This window comes from Petromyzon marinus, chromosome 52 (genome assembly GCF_048934315.1).
Source record: "Petromyzon marinus isolate PM22_M1 ecotype Great Lakes invasive population chromosome 52, UKy_Petmar_22M1.pri1.0, whole genome shotgun sequence".
In the NCBI taxonomy this organism is placed as follows: Eukaryota; Metazoa; Chordata; class Hyperoartia; order Petromyzontiformes; family Petromyzontidae; genus Petromyzon; species Petromyzon marinus.
In genome coordinates, this window is record NC_133718.1 from 4,639,898 (window position 1) to 4,659,035 (window position 19,138).

Here is a 19,138-nt window from a genome sequence, read left to right on the forward strand (position 1 = left end):
GACCACCTACTGGCGGGGCCCCTGGACCGTGGTACGGCAGATCTCTCCCTGGACGGTATTAATCCAGGGTGGAGAGAGGGGCCGAGAAACGGTGGTTAACGTCCGCCGCTTAAAACCATGGAGGGCAGCCCCGGCGGGGGAGAACCTCGCTGCCCGAGTACCGCGAAACCCCGGTGCCCCTGCGCCACCCGTGCTCGGGGGCCTCGCGCACTACATGGGCCCCGCCGTGCCCCCAGCCCCGAGGCGTCCCGGCCCCGCCAGAGGACGGCGGGGACGCCGCCCCTTAAACCCCGCTGCCGCGGAGTTTGTCCCCCAGCCCCCAGGTGCCGAGGGATCGGAGGAGCCACTGGAGTGGAGAAGGAGACCGCTGCAGGAAACCCCGAGGACGGAGCCACCTCCCCCGAGGCCAGCCACGAGATCCGGGCGGATCCCCCGGACCCCGCAGCGCTACCTCGTGAGCGCGGCCCAGGCGAGGTGCTCCAGTCAACCCGGGACGGGGACTGGCACCTCGGGGGGCTATGTGATGCCGCCGCCACGGAGCCGATCGGCGGGCGGCCCACCTGCGATCTCGCCGCTCCGAGCGACGAGGCCGACATTGCTCCACCCCACCACCTCCCCACCCCCCCACCGGAACACACACGCACGCACTCCCCCACCATTAGAGCGCGTGGGGAGACACCCTGGCCGACAGGTTTTCACCCAGAAGCCCTCGTAAAGGGATAATCTTCACGGTTTCCTGCAGCCAGGGAATTGGACGGTCTCCCCCGACGCTAACACCCACCGCGGCGCCGTGACTTTGGTTGTAATTACATGGTCACGACGGGGCTGCCGAGCCACCGCGGGTAGACAGCACACACAACACACACGGGTCAGCAGGCAGGTAGGAGGGCAGAGCCACGAGCGGCGGGAAAGCAGGGTCGCCCTCTGGCTGGAGGGTCGCTGAGCAGGTAAATTTAGATGCGGACGTCGCTGAAAGCAACGGCCCGGGGGATGCTGGGATACAGATGGGCCTACCGATTGGCGGGTGATCCCAGCGAGCTGATTGGCCCGCGAGTCGGCACCAGGTAGCCCCTTTGATGTAGAAAGAATAAAGCGGGTCCGGGCGAAGGAAAAAGGTTCTCTGGCTACTCGAGTCAACCCCAGGCCCGTCAACTCCCGAGTCCAACCGCACGAACGTCCGTGGGACGTATCGACGCGCCGCGAGGACCAGACGGCAGTGACGACGAACCGTGAGTAAGAGAGAGAGAGAGAGGGAGTTGGGACTTAGCTTAAGAGCAAAACCGGAGAGGGTAAAGGGGAGAAGGACAGGTAGAGTGTAGTGCCGACTATCGAGAGATAGATCGGTCCTGCCCCGCTGATCCCGACTGACTCGGTTAAATAAGGGCTCGCCGACGCGGTGGAATAAATCGTCGGCGGTTACATAACGGACTGGTGTGGTTTTTGCGGAAGCGTGGGTGCGCTTGCTGTCGCGGTGGTCGTTACATAACAGACTGGTGTGGTGGTTTTTGCGAGGGTGTGGAAAGAGAGTGGAAGCGTGGGTTCGCTTGCTGTTCTCGGTGGTCGCCGCGTGTGTGGAGCGGCGCCGCGTGGATTGTGTGCGCTACGAACCGTCGGCTGCGGACTCCTGCGTTGCGAGCGGATACCCGTCTCGCACGCATGCCCATCGCATAGCCCTTTAAACCCGTTTAAACCAATCCCCCCAAGCGTCGGAGTGAGCACGAACGACGTCGCTTACCCTCCGACCTTTGACCCCCTGTTACCCGCGTGTGATTGGTGCGTGGGACTGCGCGGGCGGGGAGCGTCGCGTTTGGGTGCCGGCGAAGCGCTAGCGGGTCCCAGGGAGGTCGAGTGGGATGCCCCACCGGCAGGAGACCCGGACTCGGGGGGGGACGGCACAGGGGGGGGAACAGGAGCGCGACGACCTTTCCCCGCCAGGGGAGGAGTGCGGCGGCGGCAGCTCCCACACTAGTGGAGAGTCTGGGAGCGTCGGTACTTCGCGGACAGGGTCGCAGGCAGGGGAGATCCCGGGGGCCGGCGACCCTAACACAGTCACATAGTCACTTTAAGATGTTTTTCTTGTTCGTGTTTTTGTTTTTTTGTTTGTTGTGGTTGCACCCGATTCAAGAGCCGAATGGCTCACGGGGCTATACCAAAATAAACTGAACTGAACATTTAAGCCATATCCAGAGAAATAAACAAAACGGCAAAGCCAGGTGACTCAAGTTGTAAATGTGCATTGCTGGCATCGCCGAGAGCCTGGGTTTGAATCCAGGCTGCCGCCCGTCATTCAACTGTGTTCTCAAGTGTTTTCAAAATGGAAATGTTTTTTTTTGGGGGGGGGGGCACAGAGCTTTGTGACGTCATATTTTAGAGGTGGTCTGACTTTGTGACGCCGTGTGACGAGGGGGGGTCAAAAATCGTCCAAAATCGCGTGACGTCATTTATGGACGGCCCACAAGCAGTACATGGGTTAAACAGTCATTGGTTGCACTAAACTGGTTGAAGTTTCGCCTGTCATTTACCCCCTTACGGTGTGGCCTGATGAACATTAATACGTTTTCGCCTTCCTGGCAATAAAGCACGTGTTCAAATGTTCAAACACCAATAACTGCACAAAAATACAATTTCAGATGTGGTTTACGCACTCAACTATGGATAATCCCAAATCATTATTTAAAATAGCTTATTTTTCAACATTCTTGTATCGCATTGTTTTTTAGTGTTTTAAATGTTTACGATATGAAATAAGCATGAACATACAAATATAGAAGATTAAATATCCTACTTTAAAAAGTTACTGTATTTACTGTACCGTACTTACCACTCCAATCTCGAAGACTCTGCATGGGGCGATGTATAAACGTGCAGTATTTTCAACACATTCCTGCGGAGGGAGCTGGTAGGAACGTTGGGTTGCTCGGTCAATGGCCAGGGTCAACGGCGGCACCACCACGTGGTGTATTCCGCAAATATGCCCGACTGTGAGGGCGGGCACAAGCCGGCGTAAGTAGGTTAAACGTTGAGTTTTATAAGGGCACCACGGGGTGACCAGCCCCTCCCCACCTATCCCCACCCCTCCCACCCCCCACCCAGCCCCACCCTCCCAACCAGCACCTCCCCACCCAGCCCCTCCCCACCCAGCCCCACCCCTCCCACCCCCCACCCAGCCCCACCTTCCCCACTCAGCCCCAACCTCCCCTCCCCACCCAGCCCCTCCCTCCCCACCCAGCCCCACCCCTCCCATTTTTGGATGCACGACGGACGGACACAATAATCCCCTGTGGGCTGGTGTAACCAGGAGGTTCCTACCAGCAGTAAGTTGTACGTAGTGTATAATGTGCTGTATACATTAGATACTGAAATCAAGTATTGCTACTTTTTTTGTCACGCGCATGGTGCCGATCGCTGGACTGGTTACAGCCTTTAGAGAGGTCCGTTAAATCGATCGCAGAATTAGTTCTGCGATATCTCCTTCTGTGGACTGTTCCGTGACAAGGGTCGTTGCAACGTTCTGCGACAGCTCCCGATGGATTCGTCTGATGATGCCAATAGCGCAATAAAACTTGAGGAACAACATAAAAACACACAGGCACATTTATTTTCTCGGGACACTATAAATTTATTGTGATTTTATTACAGGAGGGTACGACATCCAAGAGGATATATGGAGCAATGAAAACACTTGATGGGATTGTTACATCGCAGAACAGCGAGAGATGTAATCGACTTGGCTAGGCCTTCATCCAGCAGTGGATAGATCATGGGTGGTGATGATGACGATAGTACAGTAAACATAATTTACACTTTCACATCGAAAAAAATATATATTTAAAATGTTTTCCAAACACACCGAGTTATTTTACATGTGCTATCGTAAAAGCAATAATATTTTTAAACTGCGTGAAAACCAAAACCTGGACACCACTATGCAAAGTTGTCCAACGTTGTTTCGCTCCATTTTCTGGGTTCCCTGGAGAAAAAAACATCGGACATCGCGGCGAACAGCGCGATGGCAACAACCCGCAAAAAAAAAAGACATTGGACAAACCAAGCTGGGAAAGCGAGACGTTTCCCCATGGCCACTCGACGACTTCCGCAAAAGGGGGGCCCGACTGCGTTTGCCACCGGCCGCCGCCGTCGGGGGGAAGAGGTTACCCCCAAAAGTCGTTGGAGTCCACGGACGAGCGGATGGTGTCCATATTCTCGCGGCGTATCGTCGTGTAGACGTTGGCCTCGCCTTTCTGCAGTCGGCGCCGTGCGGCGGCCTTCTGCTGCTTCGTCAGCTGCCGCTTCACCTTCATGCGGATTACGTCCTGCGATGGGGGGGGTGCCGGGGGAGAATTAAATGGGGGGGGCGGTAGGGCGGGGCCGGGACGTCACGAGTGTTGGTTAAGAGCCAGGATGGCGAGATCTTAACGATCTCGCCATGTGGTATACACACACACAGGAGCTCGTGAGTTCCATCCCGACCCTGAAGCCTGCTGTATATTTGGAGTTGGCATGTTATCCACCTGGTCGCGTGGATTTTTCTCTGGGCATTCCGTTTTTTTTTTTCCCTCCACGTTAAGAAACATGCGTTTAGAGTATTTGGCTGCTGTAAATTTCCACATTATGAGCCAATTTGTCGAGCTATCATTTGTGGCCAGGTCACTTCTGAAAAAGAGCTGTATAGCTCAGTGGGCCCTATATGGTAAAATAAACAATTGTTTAGTTTGGTTAAGCAGGGCTGATGAGATACAGGAGCGGTAGTAATGGCACCTAATTGATGGCGTTATCCTTGTGCCAGCAGTGATTTGTTGAAGTCTCACAAATTAGTGGTGACTTATACCATTCTGCCCCTACAGGTATAATGTACATGGCTTTGTTTTAGACCACCCACCAAAAAATAGTCAAAATCGTGACGATATTATTCTAGAAAGGAGCAGGACAAATATACAAGTGTATCCTTGTTAGGAATCGTCAATAAACTTTAGCCAACATTGCCTATAGCTGTTTTGTGCTTCAGGGACCTTATAAGAACATGAATCCAGCTACCCGAATTCGATTCCCACTCACGGCCAACACCGGTGATAAATATATGAACCGGTCCCGAGCCTTCCCGCTACGTCGACTCAGCCTCAAATAAGTACCTGGTGCAGTGTGTAAATATCGCCACTTTGAAGACAAAGGCGGCCGGGCGTGGTGCTGGCCACCCGCCAGCTCGTGTGCCGTGCCGGCCTTCATAGGTGCTCGCTAACAGCCCTTGCTCCGACAGTCTGTTAAGGCTTATGAGTGGGATATTTTATCTTTTGGCTTTGCATAACTCACAGGAGCGATGGTGGAGTGGCTGCTAAGGAAGGATGTCCCAGAGCACTCGCTGTCTGTCCGGTGCCGACGGCTGGAGGCGAGATGCTCGTTCAGGTGCTGCAGGCTTTCCTCATCTCTGTACACAAAAACAATGACAAATAACTCCCGTATCACCTTAACAGATTGTTGGGGCAAGTGGTGTTAGCGAGCACCTATGAACGGTCGGCACGGTACACGAGGGGGTGGGTGGCCAATACCACGCCCGACCGCCTTTGTCTCCCCAGTGGTGATGTTTACACACCACACTAGTTACTCATTTGAGGCTGAGTCGACCTAGGGGAGGCCCAGGACTGGTTCAGATAATCGTCACTGTTGTCGGATGTGAGCGGGAATAAAACTCGGGTCGCCAGGTTCGTACAGCGCAGCGTGCCAACCGTTGGGCTACTGCTCCCCACACACGGATACAAGTGTGGAGGCTCTCCAGTCGCCATTACAAAGTTAAGCAATTTGTTAAAAGTGGCTTAGCATTCACGTGGCACCTTCTGGGTTAGATGAGAATTTCTTCTCTCAAGCTCTTGCCACGCACTCCTGCGGGAATCTGCACAGTCGCGAAGATGCCCGCAGGAGTGCGTAACAGCGAGAGCGCATGCGAGTGAATCAACACTGGGATTGAGTGGCTGTGAAAAATCCACGTGCCAAAATTGCTTAGTGTGTAAACGTGAATTTGCTTTACACAGAGTCAAGAAGTGGTACATTTCAATCAAATTAAAGACTTTTCAACCCTTTGTGTCAATTAGCTGCCGGAAGGCCTCCGCATTCTGTCAGGTGATGGGGTACATCACGTATTTATGAAACTCAGCAAAGGCTTTCCTGGGTAAAACAAGCATTAATAATAGGGGACCAGAAACCATGCACGCACGCCAAATTCATCATCACGCTCCATATAAACTAGGTAGCGAACGCAGCCTAGATACTAGCTCGTGTCTGCTATTATGCTAAACAATTACCAATGAATTGTAATGATTCAGCTTGTGATTGTCTTGTTAGTCAGTTTTGTTTTTTTCCATTTGCCCAAACCTAACATTTGTGAGCCTAGCAATCAATTGCATTCGATGCAGCATTAATTGCCTAACATAAATTATTATTGGGGCATGAGTTTACAATACATCACTGCAAAAAAATAAAATCAAACAGAATATTTAAAAAATCATCACTGCACTCACCTGTACGGCCTGAACTCCTTATTCAACTCCGATAGTTTGACAAGGTCTTGGTCCACGCCTTCTTCCTCCTTGTCCGCCTTCTTTCCGGGTAATGCAGCACAATCCTCCTTACTCGGAACCTCCCGGCAAAGCTCACCGCAATCAGAACCGGGTGTGCCACCTTCCTGTGGCGGCCCAACTCTACCGACCTCCCGGCACAGTTCCCCGGAAGTTTCGTCTTTTACCGCCAGCCTGTCCACTTCTTCAGCCAGTTTGTCATCGTGGTCTTCGCGTCGGTCAACGTCGCGGCCCAAGTCAGCTTCGTGGCCGTGGCCGAGGTCAAACTCTGTCGTCGGGCCCTTCTCGTCGTCTGGGAGTCTGCGATCATCGTCCGGATTTTCTTCCGCCGGCGAGATTCGCGACTCGGCGTTGGGTGGCTCCGTTTCCGAGTCAGACGAGGCCGTGCCGTCGTCTCCATCAGGCCCGGCCGGGTGAAGGAGCTCATCGTCCTCCTGCAGGTCCTTGGTGTAGCCGCTCGCCGAGATCTCAACGTCCAGGTTCGTCTCGCGCCTGCCCGGGGCACGCACGACGGAATTGCGACGCAAGTGACAAAACATTTTACGATTACTTCAGCACACCGGTACGTTGGACAGCAATCCGCAACATTTAACAATTTGATACGGCGTGTCGCTGGCAGCTGCAAACCAGCAGAATCATAATGAAGCGATGTGATGTCATCAACGTACCCCCCCCCCCCCCACAAGTAAACAGGAAGTAGCAGGAAAGAATGCGTTGAGGTTAATGCACAGGAGTAGTAAGACGCTGTAGTCTGCGCTCCTTCAAGGGGGGAACAGCAAAACTACACAAACGCTCTCATGGAGCGTGGCTAGAAGACCTTCGACATTGGCATTTAGCTCCTTAACATACTGCCATATGCAAGCATGGAATAAAATTCATTCGTATTAAGATTACAAAAAAAATGGCAATGTGTACAACAACGCATTGGAAATGTACGCACGTGATCCAACCCAAAAATGAATTATTCATCGTAATTTTGGTCGCAAAAGTCTACATGTTAAGTGTAATTGGCAAACATTAATTGTAAGAGTTATCAAAAATACTGTTCCAGCATGAAAAACAAAGACACGTTGAACGGTGCAGGAAAGGAACAGGGACACAGAGTGAACGTGAGACTTATGCCGCTCTGCATCTATGTATGTAAAAAATATTTCGCGCCATACATAACCAACCGTGCTAAATCGGAGGTGCGGGGCCAAGGACATTAAACTATACACAACGAGCTCCAAGTGCCACCTGACGGGGAGCACGGCAGTGGCAAGTGATACGCACTTGACATCTCTGAAGGTCGGGAAGAGCTCGCTTTCGTAGGCGAAGCGTTTCGCGAAGAAGTCTCTGATGCACTTGACGTCACGGTCAAAGTACCTGCGGAGGTGCGGTGAGGAGGGGGGAGAGATGAGCTAATCAGGCACACGCAGCAGGCAACTGTGACGGACGGCGACATTAAATCACTACCAAGCACCGTTTATATTCTTGGTTCTTTCGGTAAAGTCACGTAGAAGGGAAGCAATAAAATAATAAAAATATAAAACAATAAAATTCTCACGACGTTTCGACTGCAACACAAGCAATCATCATCAGGTGTGAAAAACCACAACAAGAAAATTTGAAAAAAGTGGCGGTTATTTTTAACGTTAGCACCACGGATAGCGATTTGACAGTTTGTTCAGACGGACGAGTCCATCTATGTTCGGAAAAGAGGAGGGGGGAGACGAAAAATAATGGATGCGGTCTGAAAGCCACCTTAAGCGTGATCAATCAATTAAGACCCGAAATGGTTTATCAAATCCTTCCAATGATTGCTAAGCCAGATTCCATCTTCTCGGTTGAAATTGTCTCTGTGTTTGTATATGTGGATAGCCTCATGAACGAATCTCTCACGAAACGTCGTGAGAATTTAATTGTTTTATATTTTTATTATTTTATTGTTTCCCTTCTACGTGACTTTACTGAAAGAACCAAGAATATGAATCCCTGCAGTCACGAAAGCTTTAAATCAAAATTTAAGCACTGTTTACTTCATGCAATTATAAAAATGAGCGTTTAACAGCTATTAAAGAAATGTATTGATGCTGTCTGACAAATTGTGCCTGTGGTGCAAAGGGCAAAAATAGCAATACAACTCAGCACAGCCGTCAATAACGGTGTGGCCTTAAAAGGAGAAAATATATACACTAAGGGACGCTTTGGGCAACAACCATTCTTCAATTTTTTTTTGCCGCTCCTGGAGTGCAAGGCTATCAAGAAGGCGCATTGTCTCACAGATGATTATCGTCTGCGGTAGGTGAACAGGTGGGGCGACGTTGCCACGTGGCTTTACCCGATGAGGTAATTTTCCCTTAGTGGAGGAGTTTAAGTACCTTGGGATTTCTTTCGCGAGCGATGATAAGTGGGAGCGGGAGATCGGCCGATGAATCGGTGCGGCGTCCGCAGTGTTGCGGGCGCCGTACCGTTCCGTGGCAGTGAAGCGGGCGCTGAGTTCTCGAACAAAGCTCGCGGTTTACAGGTCGATCTAGGATACCACCCTCACCTATGGTCATGAGCTTTGGGTAATGACTGAAAGGATGAGGCCGACGGTACAAGGGGCCGACATTCGGTTTCTCCACAGGGTTGCTGGGCTCACTCTCCGTGATCGGGTGAGGAGCTCGCTAATCAGCGAGAGCCTCAGAGTCGAGCCGCTGCTCCTCCGGATCGAGAGGAGCCAGTTAGGGTGGTTCGAGCACATGGTAAGGATGCCCACCAGTAGACTCCCCTTGGAACGCTACCGGGCAGCAGCAACGTCCCACTGGGTGAAGACCCCAGGGCCGGCCCAGGACACGGTGGTGGGACTATGACGCTCGGCTGGCCTGGGAACGCTTGGGAACTCCCCATAAAGAGCTCGAGTGTGTGTATAGTAGTGTATAATGGAGAGTAGTATAGTAGTGTATAGTAGTGTGTAGTAGTGTATAATGTATAGGTAAGATAGTAGTGTACAGTAGTGTATAATGTATAGGTAAGATAGTAGTGTGTAGCAGTGTATAGTAATGTATAAGTGTAGTGTATAGTGTAGTTGTGTATAGTAGTGTATAGAAATGTGTAGTAGTGTATAGTAATGTATAGTAGTGTACAGTAGTGTATAGTAATGTATAGTAGTGTACAGTAATGTATAAGTGTAGTGTGTATAGTGTAGTTGTGTATAGTAGTGTAGTGTAGTGTATAGAAATGTGTAGTAGTGTATAGTAATGTATAGTAGTGTACAGTAGTGTGTAGTAGTGTATAGAAACGTATAGTAGTGTATGGTAATGTATAGTAGTGTATAGTAATGTACAGCTAGAGTATGCTGCTAGGGAAAGGGAGGTCTGGACCGCCCTATTCAACATGCTATTGCCGCGACCCTCACCAGGACAAGCGGATTGAGAAACGAATGAACCAACCAATTTTGACCATGACACAATTTTTTCGTGATAAATACACCCTAAGCATTTGACCATGATGGCTGCTGACAAAGGGCCATTGCTCAAAACGTTGCTCATTGTATTTTCATATACAGCCATGAGTCAATACGCACTGCTCGACGAAGGCTTTCCCCCATTCCCCCACCAGTAGTGGGGGTATGTTGTGGAAGCCACGGAGGAATGTGGTAAGCGAGCAACAAGATTCTGGGGCCAGAACTAAAACCCAACGCCGCCAACGAATTTCCGACGGACGCCCGACAGACGCCGACGGATTGCCGACAGACGCCGAGGAATTGCCGACGGGCGCCGATGGACACCGACGGATTGCCGACGGATTTCCGACGACGGATGCCGACGTGCGGTAGTCACCACTCGGCATTGGCGTGCGAGGTGGACACCATCTGCGGGAAGTCGATCATGGTGACGCGGTCCCGCTGGTCCAGCATCAGGTTGAACTCGTTGAAGTCGCCGTGGATGAGGCCGTGGTTCGCCAGCCGCACGATCAAATCCATGAGGTCGCTGTAGAGCGCCGCCGGGTCGGCCAGCTCGCGGATCTGGCAGCTGCTCGCGCGGACAAATCAAATGGCGAGCGCGCTATCGCGTTGGCGCCATGTTGCACGTACGATGAGCATCGTCCGCAGTTGTTACCATAGCGGGGGGGGGTGACGTTGCTACGCGGCTTTACCCACTTAAGTCATCTGCGATGAATTTGCAAAATATAACACCCCACGGTATTGACCAGGACGTGCTGCTGGGCTTGAACCACGAACCTCTGGCAAAGATACCACCCACCGAGCACCGCCGCCCGGAAATTCAGATGTGGTGTCGCTCGAAGCCAGGCGTGAGGAACTTTTGGCCCATGTGGCGACATGAGGGCCTCCTCCCACTTCGAAATGGCACGCAAACGATAATTATCCATCACTGCAGCAAGCGCTGTCGCTGTGCACTTGGCATTGCACGGGCCCGGTAAGAATTATATGCACTGTATTTTCGACGATTCATACGGGGTATAATACTTGTACCACCAAGTAAACCAAAAAAAATGATTTGTGGATCGAACCCATTGTGGAACAATGAAACCGGATCGTGGCCAGGGATCATAAGAAAACATGAAATCGTCGAAGTGAATCTTTATCAAAACACCCCTGGACAACGGCTTTCCCACGCCATTCCGGCCACGGAGGTTTTGTCATCGTAATGCATCACTGCGGTCACTGCGGGGTCGGTGAAGCGTAGGCAGCAGACATTGGAGCATAATATAAATCGAACAGACTTTGCCACACTGCCGATAACGTAGTCCAGTAGCCGTCTACAACACTTGTTTTTACGCATGGCGTCACCCACCCAAGCACCATCCAGGCTCAGCCCGGCTCAGCCTCTGAGACCCGACGAGACTTGATGCGTCTCAGGCGGCTTGGTCATAGGCAAATCTTCACACAGCCATTCAACAGAGCACTGTTGATGTAGGCGTTTGGTAGAAAGCGACTCCGTCGTTCACACAGCGTGGGCCCATCTCCGTATTGGTGTGCGCGAGCGTGCGAGCGTTGACTTACAGAGGGTAACCGCTGAGGAGCTCCATGATGACCGCGTGTCGGGAAAAGTCGACGGGCTTGGGAACGGGGAAACCGCGTTCGTACAACGCCTGCAGCGACATATGATTGTGGGGAGACATCACGGCAGTCCGTTATATCACTCTCAGCAGCACGGCATGTCCATCGACTAAGTCTATTACGGCATCCCCTCGCTATTCACGAACTTTCTATCGTTGATTTTAGCTATTCGTAAATCGCATCTGGAACTCTACACGACTGCACTGAGAGAAAATAGATAAGATAAAGTGATGAGAGATAACGTGATGCGAGAAAGTGATGAGACAAAGTAATAAGATGAAGTGATGAGAAATAAAGTGATGACATAAAACCTATTTAAGTACATGTTTAAGGTAATTCATTAAAAAGAACATTTATCCATAAGCCAATATCATTATCCGCGACATTAGCTATTCACGAGTATCTCCGGAACATATCCCTCGCGAATATCGAAGGAATACTGTACTGAACAAACAAATACCACTCATCCCCTTCGTCATAACCACTGACTTAGAACAGAAAATTAAAAAATATATATACATGGAGCAAACATTTTCGACGACAATACTTCTTTAATTCTGACGACCCACAGCCCAAAATGTGAATTTTCGAAATGAAATATATTCAACCCCTAACCAGTGCCTCTGACCAAATCATCCAAAAAACGACCGATCTCACAGAAGTAGCTCTGTAACATCTGCTTTCCATGGGTCGGTCTCTTACACCGAGGGTCGCACTGCTCTGCGAAAGATTCGGATGGATACTTCGTCGCATGAAATGACTCCGATTGTACAATCGGGATAAAATTAGGAGAGATAAATTACCAAAAAGTAAAAAAATAAAAGCCTTTTTATTAATGTAGGTTAACCCCTTTCCCGTTCCGAGAAGGATGCAAGTTGCAGGGTGGGTTCCGTTCACGTCTGAATCTCGGAACGCGCAAGCGGCTCATCATTAGAGAGGCGTAGCGCCGTTGTTTTTAAAGACTTTGTACTCGCCCGCAGAGAAGCGTAATGACACAACCGCCGCACTCTACAATAGCTGGCGCTAAAAAACTGTGCCACATGCCCTCCCGCATGGCCTTGTGGGAACCCCGGTACTAATACAATTATTTTACTACATTTTTACTTCCGATTTTCGTTTTGCTGATGTACGCGTACGTCATCGGAATGGATTTGGAAGAAAAAAATGACATCATCGGAACGGCAAAAAGGTTAAGACGACAGCCTACGAGAAGGGCGCCGAGTGACAGCCGCGGTTTCGCTGCCCGGTGCTGGTCGCGTGCCGCCGCGTCGCCACCGCTACCTTCATGTAGGCATACTCCTTCATGGCGGCGAGGCGGGACAGGTAGAGCCAGGAGACGCGCTGCCGGTGCTTGTGGTAGTCTCGCTTGATCTTGAGGTTGCGGAAGGATGTGCGGCCCAGCCGGTGCAGCTTCATGGCCATCTGCTTCTGCTCCTCATTCGCCACGATGTAAATGTCTGGCGGTTGTAACGATCGAGATCGAGTTTATGGGGGTCAGGCCACGCGCGGGTGCTTCAGGTGGATTGTTGTGTGACGAGACCGTGCGAGCTGGGCGATAGCTTGGCGAGACCTTAAGCCAGCAGCAAATAGATCATTGCTAAATGACGATTACGACAAAATTCCGATTATAGAATCCATCCATATTGTTTCACCCCCCCACCCCACGTTGTTATTCTTATGCTCACGATACGTACACTTCAACAATTAAAATCCATTCTAAATCCATACTTGCCCTGAATCGTGTGCGTGATAACCAATTCTTCTCAATTCGTACGTTTATAGCATCGGTGATTATATTACAGGTATGAAGATTAGTCCAGCTCCACTGTGTGCCTGGTCATTTTTATTCCGAGGGGTGCGGCGTCCGTACCGGATTCCTTGCCGACTCCGATCTGGTTGCCAATGGAGGACACGGTGTCCCGCGCCGCCAGCGTTTTCAGCGACAGGTAGTCGTAGCCCGAGAAGGTCAGCCGGTAGCCCTGCACAGCTGACGAGGCACGTGCGAGGCGGGGGGAGACATCGCTCCGTCAAAGTCATTCCGATTTTTGGCAATGGGCTCCCACCTAATTACGTAAAGGAATGCGATCGATGTGTACAACCGACTGCGGTGGTGTGGCACTGTGAACACCAAAAGTGAAAAGGTTGAGGTGTCACTGGTTGGGTTATGAGCTAGCGTCAGGGTCCCCCCTACACCTCCAATTTCCCCGCACCTCCGATTAGCAGTTGGCTACATATGGTGAGAAAGAAGTTCAACATGCATGCATACAAATAGGGGGACTAATAAGTTACAGTCGTGGTTAACTGGTTTATTATGTTTCTTCAAATGGTCAGGCCACGGGCCAGAAGTGACTCGCAAAGGCTCTTCCTCGTGTCTTGCTGAGCTATGGAGACACAAATGAGTGACACGATGTCACGTGGGGTTCACCAGCACACGCTCGTGCCACTCCGGCCCGCTTTGAACTATAGTCGAAGACCCCTGACTACGTTGAAGAACCCTGCATTCATAGGTGCAGAAGGCTTGAGACCATCCACTTACTAGACTTTGGAATCTGACATGAGCATCAGACCCCCCCGACCCCCCCCGCGAGCAACGCAGCCCTCTGAATAGCTCTATTGCGACGAACAAATGCTCTGCGCAAGGGCCGCGCAGAGCCAGCCCAGTGTGGCGCCACTCCATTTTTCCTCCGCGGTAAACGCAGGCGTGCCGCCGATGCCACGCGCAACGAAATCGTCACTAGCCCCACCCCTGGCCCCGCTTTGCCCCGAGCCAGATTCGGGTGCCCTGTGAGGTTATCGTATCACGGTCTGGTCCCGGCTCGGCAAACGGCGCCTGTATACCCAAGGGTCCTACGCTGGCTCGGCTCGGCTGTGCCAGCGGGAAAAAAGGTAAGAGCGTGCCACGTACTCTTGGCACGTTCGTAGGCGAGCAGGCGGTGCTTGACAAGCTCCCGCAGCACCTTGTTGGTGCCGCCGTGCTTGAGGTTGGCAATGGAGGTGATGAGGCAGTTGGGCACGATCTCGTGGTTCTTCATGCCCATTTCAACCTGGTGAACACAACGCATCCGTCATTCTTCATCCCCCATCTCAAGCTGGTCAATACACCACGTCAGTGACAACAAAAACACACAAATGCGCGTACACCAGTTGGTGAATTAAGAAGAGCCATCGGCAGCTCCTGAAGAACTGCGCCGTGGTCATCTTATCTAAGATTGTCATCAACATCAATTTGAGCAAACGTGACCGACAGACGCAGGCAGCTCGACAGAAGATGGACAGCTGTGGACCGGGTTCTCGCCACTATTAGGACTCATCGGTGCAGTATGAAACACAGTACAGCAACAGAATGGCAAAACGGGGGTCGGACGACGATGACGACGATGATGCCCGTATACCGCACTGAGTGTTAGGGGCCGTCCTTAAATGACGTCACGTGATTTTTGACGATTTTTGACCCCCCCCCCTCGTCACATGGCGTCACAAAAAGTCAGCCCCCCCAAATATGACGTCACAAAGCTCTGTCCCTCCCCCCCCCCCCCAAAAAACATATTTCCATTTTGAAAGTAAAACATGCTTCAAATCGCTTTAAACTATTGTCATTGTAGTGCGTGTTTAATGTGGCGCTGCAATGTCTGGGGGGGATTCTCCATGCCGCCGTGGAGATGGAGCGATTAAACCCCGCCCCCCCCCACACTCTGTATAAACTAAACCCACCACCACCACTCTGTATAAACTAAACCCCCACCACCACCACTCTGTATAAACTAAACCCCCACCACCACACTGTATAAACTAAACCCCCACCACCACCACTCAGTATAAACTAAACCCATCACCACCACTTTGTATAAACTAAACCACCACCACTCTGTATAAACTAAACCCACACCACCACCACTCTGTATAAACTAAACCCACACCACCACCACTCTGTATAAACTAAACCCCCACCATCACACTGTATAAACTAAACCCCCACCATCACACTGTATAAACTAAACCCTCACCACCACCACCACTCTGTATAAACTAAACCCATCACCACCACTTTGTATAAACTAAACCCACCACCACCACTCTGTATAAACTAAACCCTCACCACCACCACCACTCTGTATAAACTAAACTCTCACCACTCACTCTGTATAAACTAAACCCCCACCATCACACTGTATAAACTAAACCCCCACCATCACACTGTATAAACTAAACCCTCACCACCACCACCACTCTGTATAAACTAAACCCATCACCACCACTTTGTATAAACTAAACCCACCACCACCACTCTGTATAAACTAAACCCTCACCACCACCACCACTCTGTATAAACTAAACTCTCACCACTCACTCTGTATAAACTAAACCCCCACCATCACACTGTATAAACTAAACCCCCACCATCACACTGTATAAACTAAACCCTCACCACCACCACCACTCTGTATAAACTAAACCCATCACCACCACTTTGTATAAACTAAACCCACCACCACCACTCTGTATAAACTAAACCCTCACCACCACCACCACTCTGTATAAACTAAACTCTCACCACTCACTCTGTATAAACTAAACCCCCACCATCACACTGTATAAACTAAACCCCCACCATCACACTGTATAAACTAAACCCTCACCACCACCACCACTCTGTATAAACTAAACCCATCACCACCACTTTGTATAAACTAAACCCACCACCACCACTCTGTATAAACTAAACCCTCACCACCACCACCACTCTGTATAAACTAAACTCTCACCACTCACTCTGTATAAACTAAACCCTCACCACCACCACTCTGTATAAACTAAACCACCACCACTCTGTATAAACTAAACCCACCACCACTCTGTATAAACTAAACCCACCACCACTCTGTATAAACTAAACCCCCACCATCACTCTGTATAAACTAAACCACCACCACTCTGTATAAACTAAACCCCCACCACCACCACTCTGTGTAAACTAAACCCACCACCACTCTGTATAAACTAAGCCCCCACCACCACCACCACACACTGTATAAACTAAACCCCCACCACCACTCTGTATAAACTAAACCTACCACCACCACTCTGTATAAACTAAAGCAATGTTAAAGAGAATAATCCCGGAGTAATGTTGCTCCTCAGGTGCTCGCGTTATCCGAAGAGGCGCCTGGCGATTCTCTTGCGAGACACCGCAACGCATCAACTCACCGCAACCAGAACCCGAAAGTCATCCCTGGACAGGTATCTCAGCATCGTCGCGTTCAGCTTCCCCATCTCGGCGGCGAGGGTAACAGCGATAGTTTCTGTTTTAAATGTAAGTTGTTTAAAAGAAGGTAACGTGCAGAGTGGAAGATCGCAAAGACCATCACCACCACCACGAGGCTCCACTGTCCAGGATTGGATTTCGTAGCGCGGATAGGCGCAGCCGCCTCAGGCGTGGGGGTAGGGTGGAGGGGGTTGTTAAGCAACGAGCTCTGTGATTGGTCGGAGGTGAAGTTGAAAGCGCGTGTTGATTGGGTGGTTCGTGCACATGGGGGGTGTAAAATAATAAAAGGGTAAAAGCTATATTCTATTGTTCTTTAGGTAAATTCACGTAGATAGAAAAAAATTAAAAATAGAAATTAAAGTGATAAAAAAGAGTAAAAGCTAACCTTATATTTTTTTTCATACTTTGATACTGACCAAAACAGTGTATCCCGTGATAAAGCTGCTCACCCCGAGATGTAAATGCTCTGACCCGTGCATTGCCTTTGTACTGTTCGCCTTTTGAAGTCGTTCTCTGCTCCGACACTGGTGGTGAGACGAGGCCCTAAGGGGGCATCCATAAATGACGTCACTCAGCTAGGGGGGGGGGTGGGGGGGTTGAGAAATGTGACGTCACATCAAAATGCGCAACTTTAAATAAATATAGACAACACGTTCTATTTAATTAAATATACTTTTTTATTAATGTTTTCTCCTACAACATCAGAGTGCAGCGCCACATTAAATACGCACTACAATGACAATAGTTTAAAGCGATTTGAAGCATGTTTTATATATTTGGGGGGGGGGGGGCAGAGCTTTGTGACGTCATATTTTAGGGGGGTCTGACTTCGTTTGACGAGGGGGGGGGTCAAAAATCGTTCAAAATCGCGTGACGTCATTTATGGACGGCCCCTTTGTACTGTTCACGTTTTGGAGTCGTTCTCTGCTCTGACACTGGTGGTGAGGACGAGGCACTAAAGAAGGTCGTCCCTGCTGTAGACCCATCGCTTTCGATGACAATTTGCTACTATAATGAGCCAGGAATGTCTGTGTCCCCCGCGTGACGTCACTCCACGTCGACCAGCCCCTCCCCCCACACCTCATTAATAATCATGAACAGGTGACGTCCTCTACATGGATCCGCCCCTCATTAATAATCATGAGCGGATGATGTCACTCCGCATGGAGAATCCCCCTTATTAATAATCATGAGTAGGTGACGTCACTCCAAATAATAATGGACACCCCCCCAGCATTAATATTAATTAGCGGGTGACGTCACTCCACATGGGGGGGAGGGGCGTGGCGCCTCCTTCCCCCTCCTCGGCGTCAACTGACAACCCTCACAACAAAGGCAAAACGTCACGTCATCACGTCACGTGATCTCCGTCACGCTGTTGTTGAGACATCGAAGTAAAAAGGACGTCGTAATGAACAATGAAATAAGTCCGTGTCACCGCGGGCCTTACAAATTGCATCACGAATTCATGCAATGAATATATTACGTCGCGCTCTGCTTTTCGCTTGCAAGTTTCAGATTTACTGCAATAAACCCGTCCTTGGACGGGCAAAAGGCGAGTGCATCAAATAATATGAGAGCATGTTTTGTTTGCATGTTCACCATCAGTACGTGTGGTCAATGCAGACTTGATTCCTTGCAAAAGGGGTTTTATTTGAACATCTTGACACATATTCTTTGTTCTTTCATATTCTTTAAATAAAAAAATATAAATCTTGACACCTGTTTTATTGCCAGAAACGGTAAAAAACCTATTATTATTCATTTTTATCATAAATGTGTCGTTAAACCCGCCACCACCCGACACAGCCAATTAGTAAGGTTTGTCACGTAAACAGAACATGTCAATGTGTAACTAGTACAGCACAACCGGTGTGTTGGAGAGTAAAGCCACAACATTTACAATGAGCACGAATTGGCTGTCGAGTGGTGGCGGGTTTAGCGACACATTAATATTGACGCGATCTAAGGGGGCGTCCATAAATGACGTCACGCGATTTTGGACGATTTTTGACCCCCCCCCCCTCGTCACACGGCGTCACAAAAAGTCAGACCCCCCCCCCGTCAAATATAACGTCACAAAACTCTGCCCCCCCCCCCAAATAATAATATAAAACATGCTTCAAATCGCTTTAAACTATTGTCATTGCAGTGCGTATTTAATGTGACGCTGCACTCTGATGTTGTAGGAGAAAACATTTATTTAAGAAGTCTATTTAATTAAGTAGAACGTTTTGATTTAAAGCTTTCGTGACTGCAGTGATT

General features: G+C 50.0%; 1 protein-coding gene across 1 annotated transcript; it reads right to left on the bottom strand.

Annotated features, from left to right (window-relative positions):
• Positions 1-3,594: 3,594 nt before the first annotated feature.
• RIOK2 (RIO kinase 2) lies at positions 3,595-17,036 on the bottom strand. The gene is made up of 10 exons (XM_032973951.2): positions 16,816-17,036; positions 14,516-14,654; positions 13,481-13,597; positions 12,892-13,067; positions 11,554-11,642; positions 10,370-10,561; positions 7,839-7,931; positions 6,510-7,058; positions 5,308-5,422; positions 3,595-4,313 (listed from the first exon to the last, which is right to left on the bottom strand). The coding sequence occupies exons 1-10, from the start codon at positions 16,879-16,881 to the stop codon at positions 4,152-4,154; spliced, it is 1,698 nt and encodes a 565-aa protein (XP_032829842.2). The 5' UTR covers positions 16,882-17,036; the 3' UTR covers positions 3,595-4,151.
• Between the last annotated feature and the right edge of the window lie 2,102 nt (positions 17,037-19,138).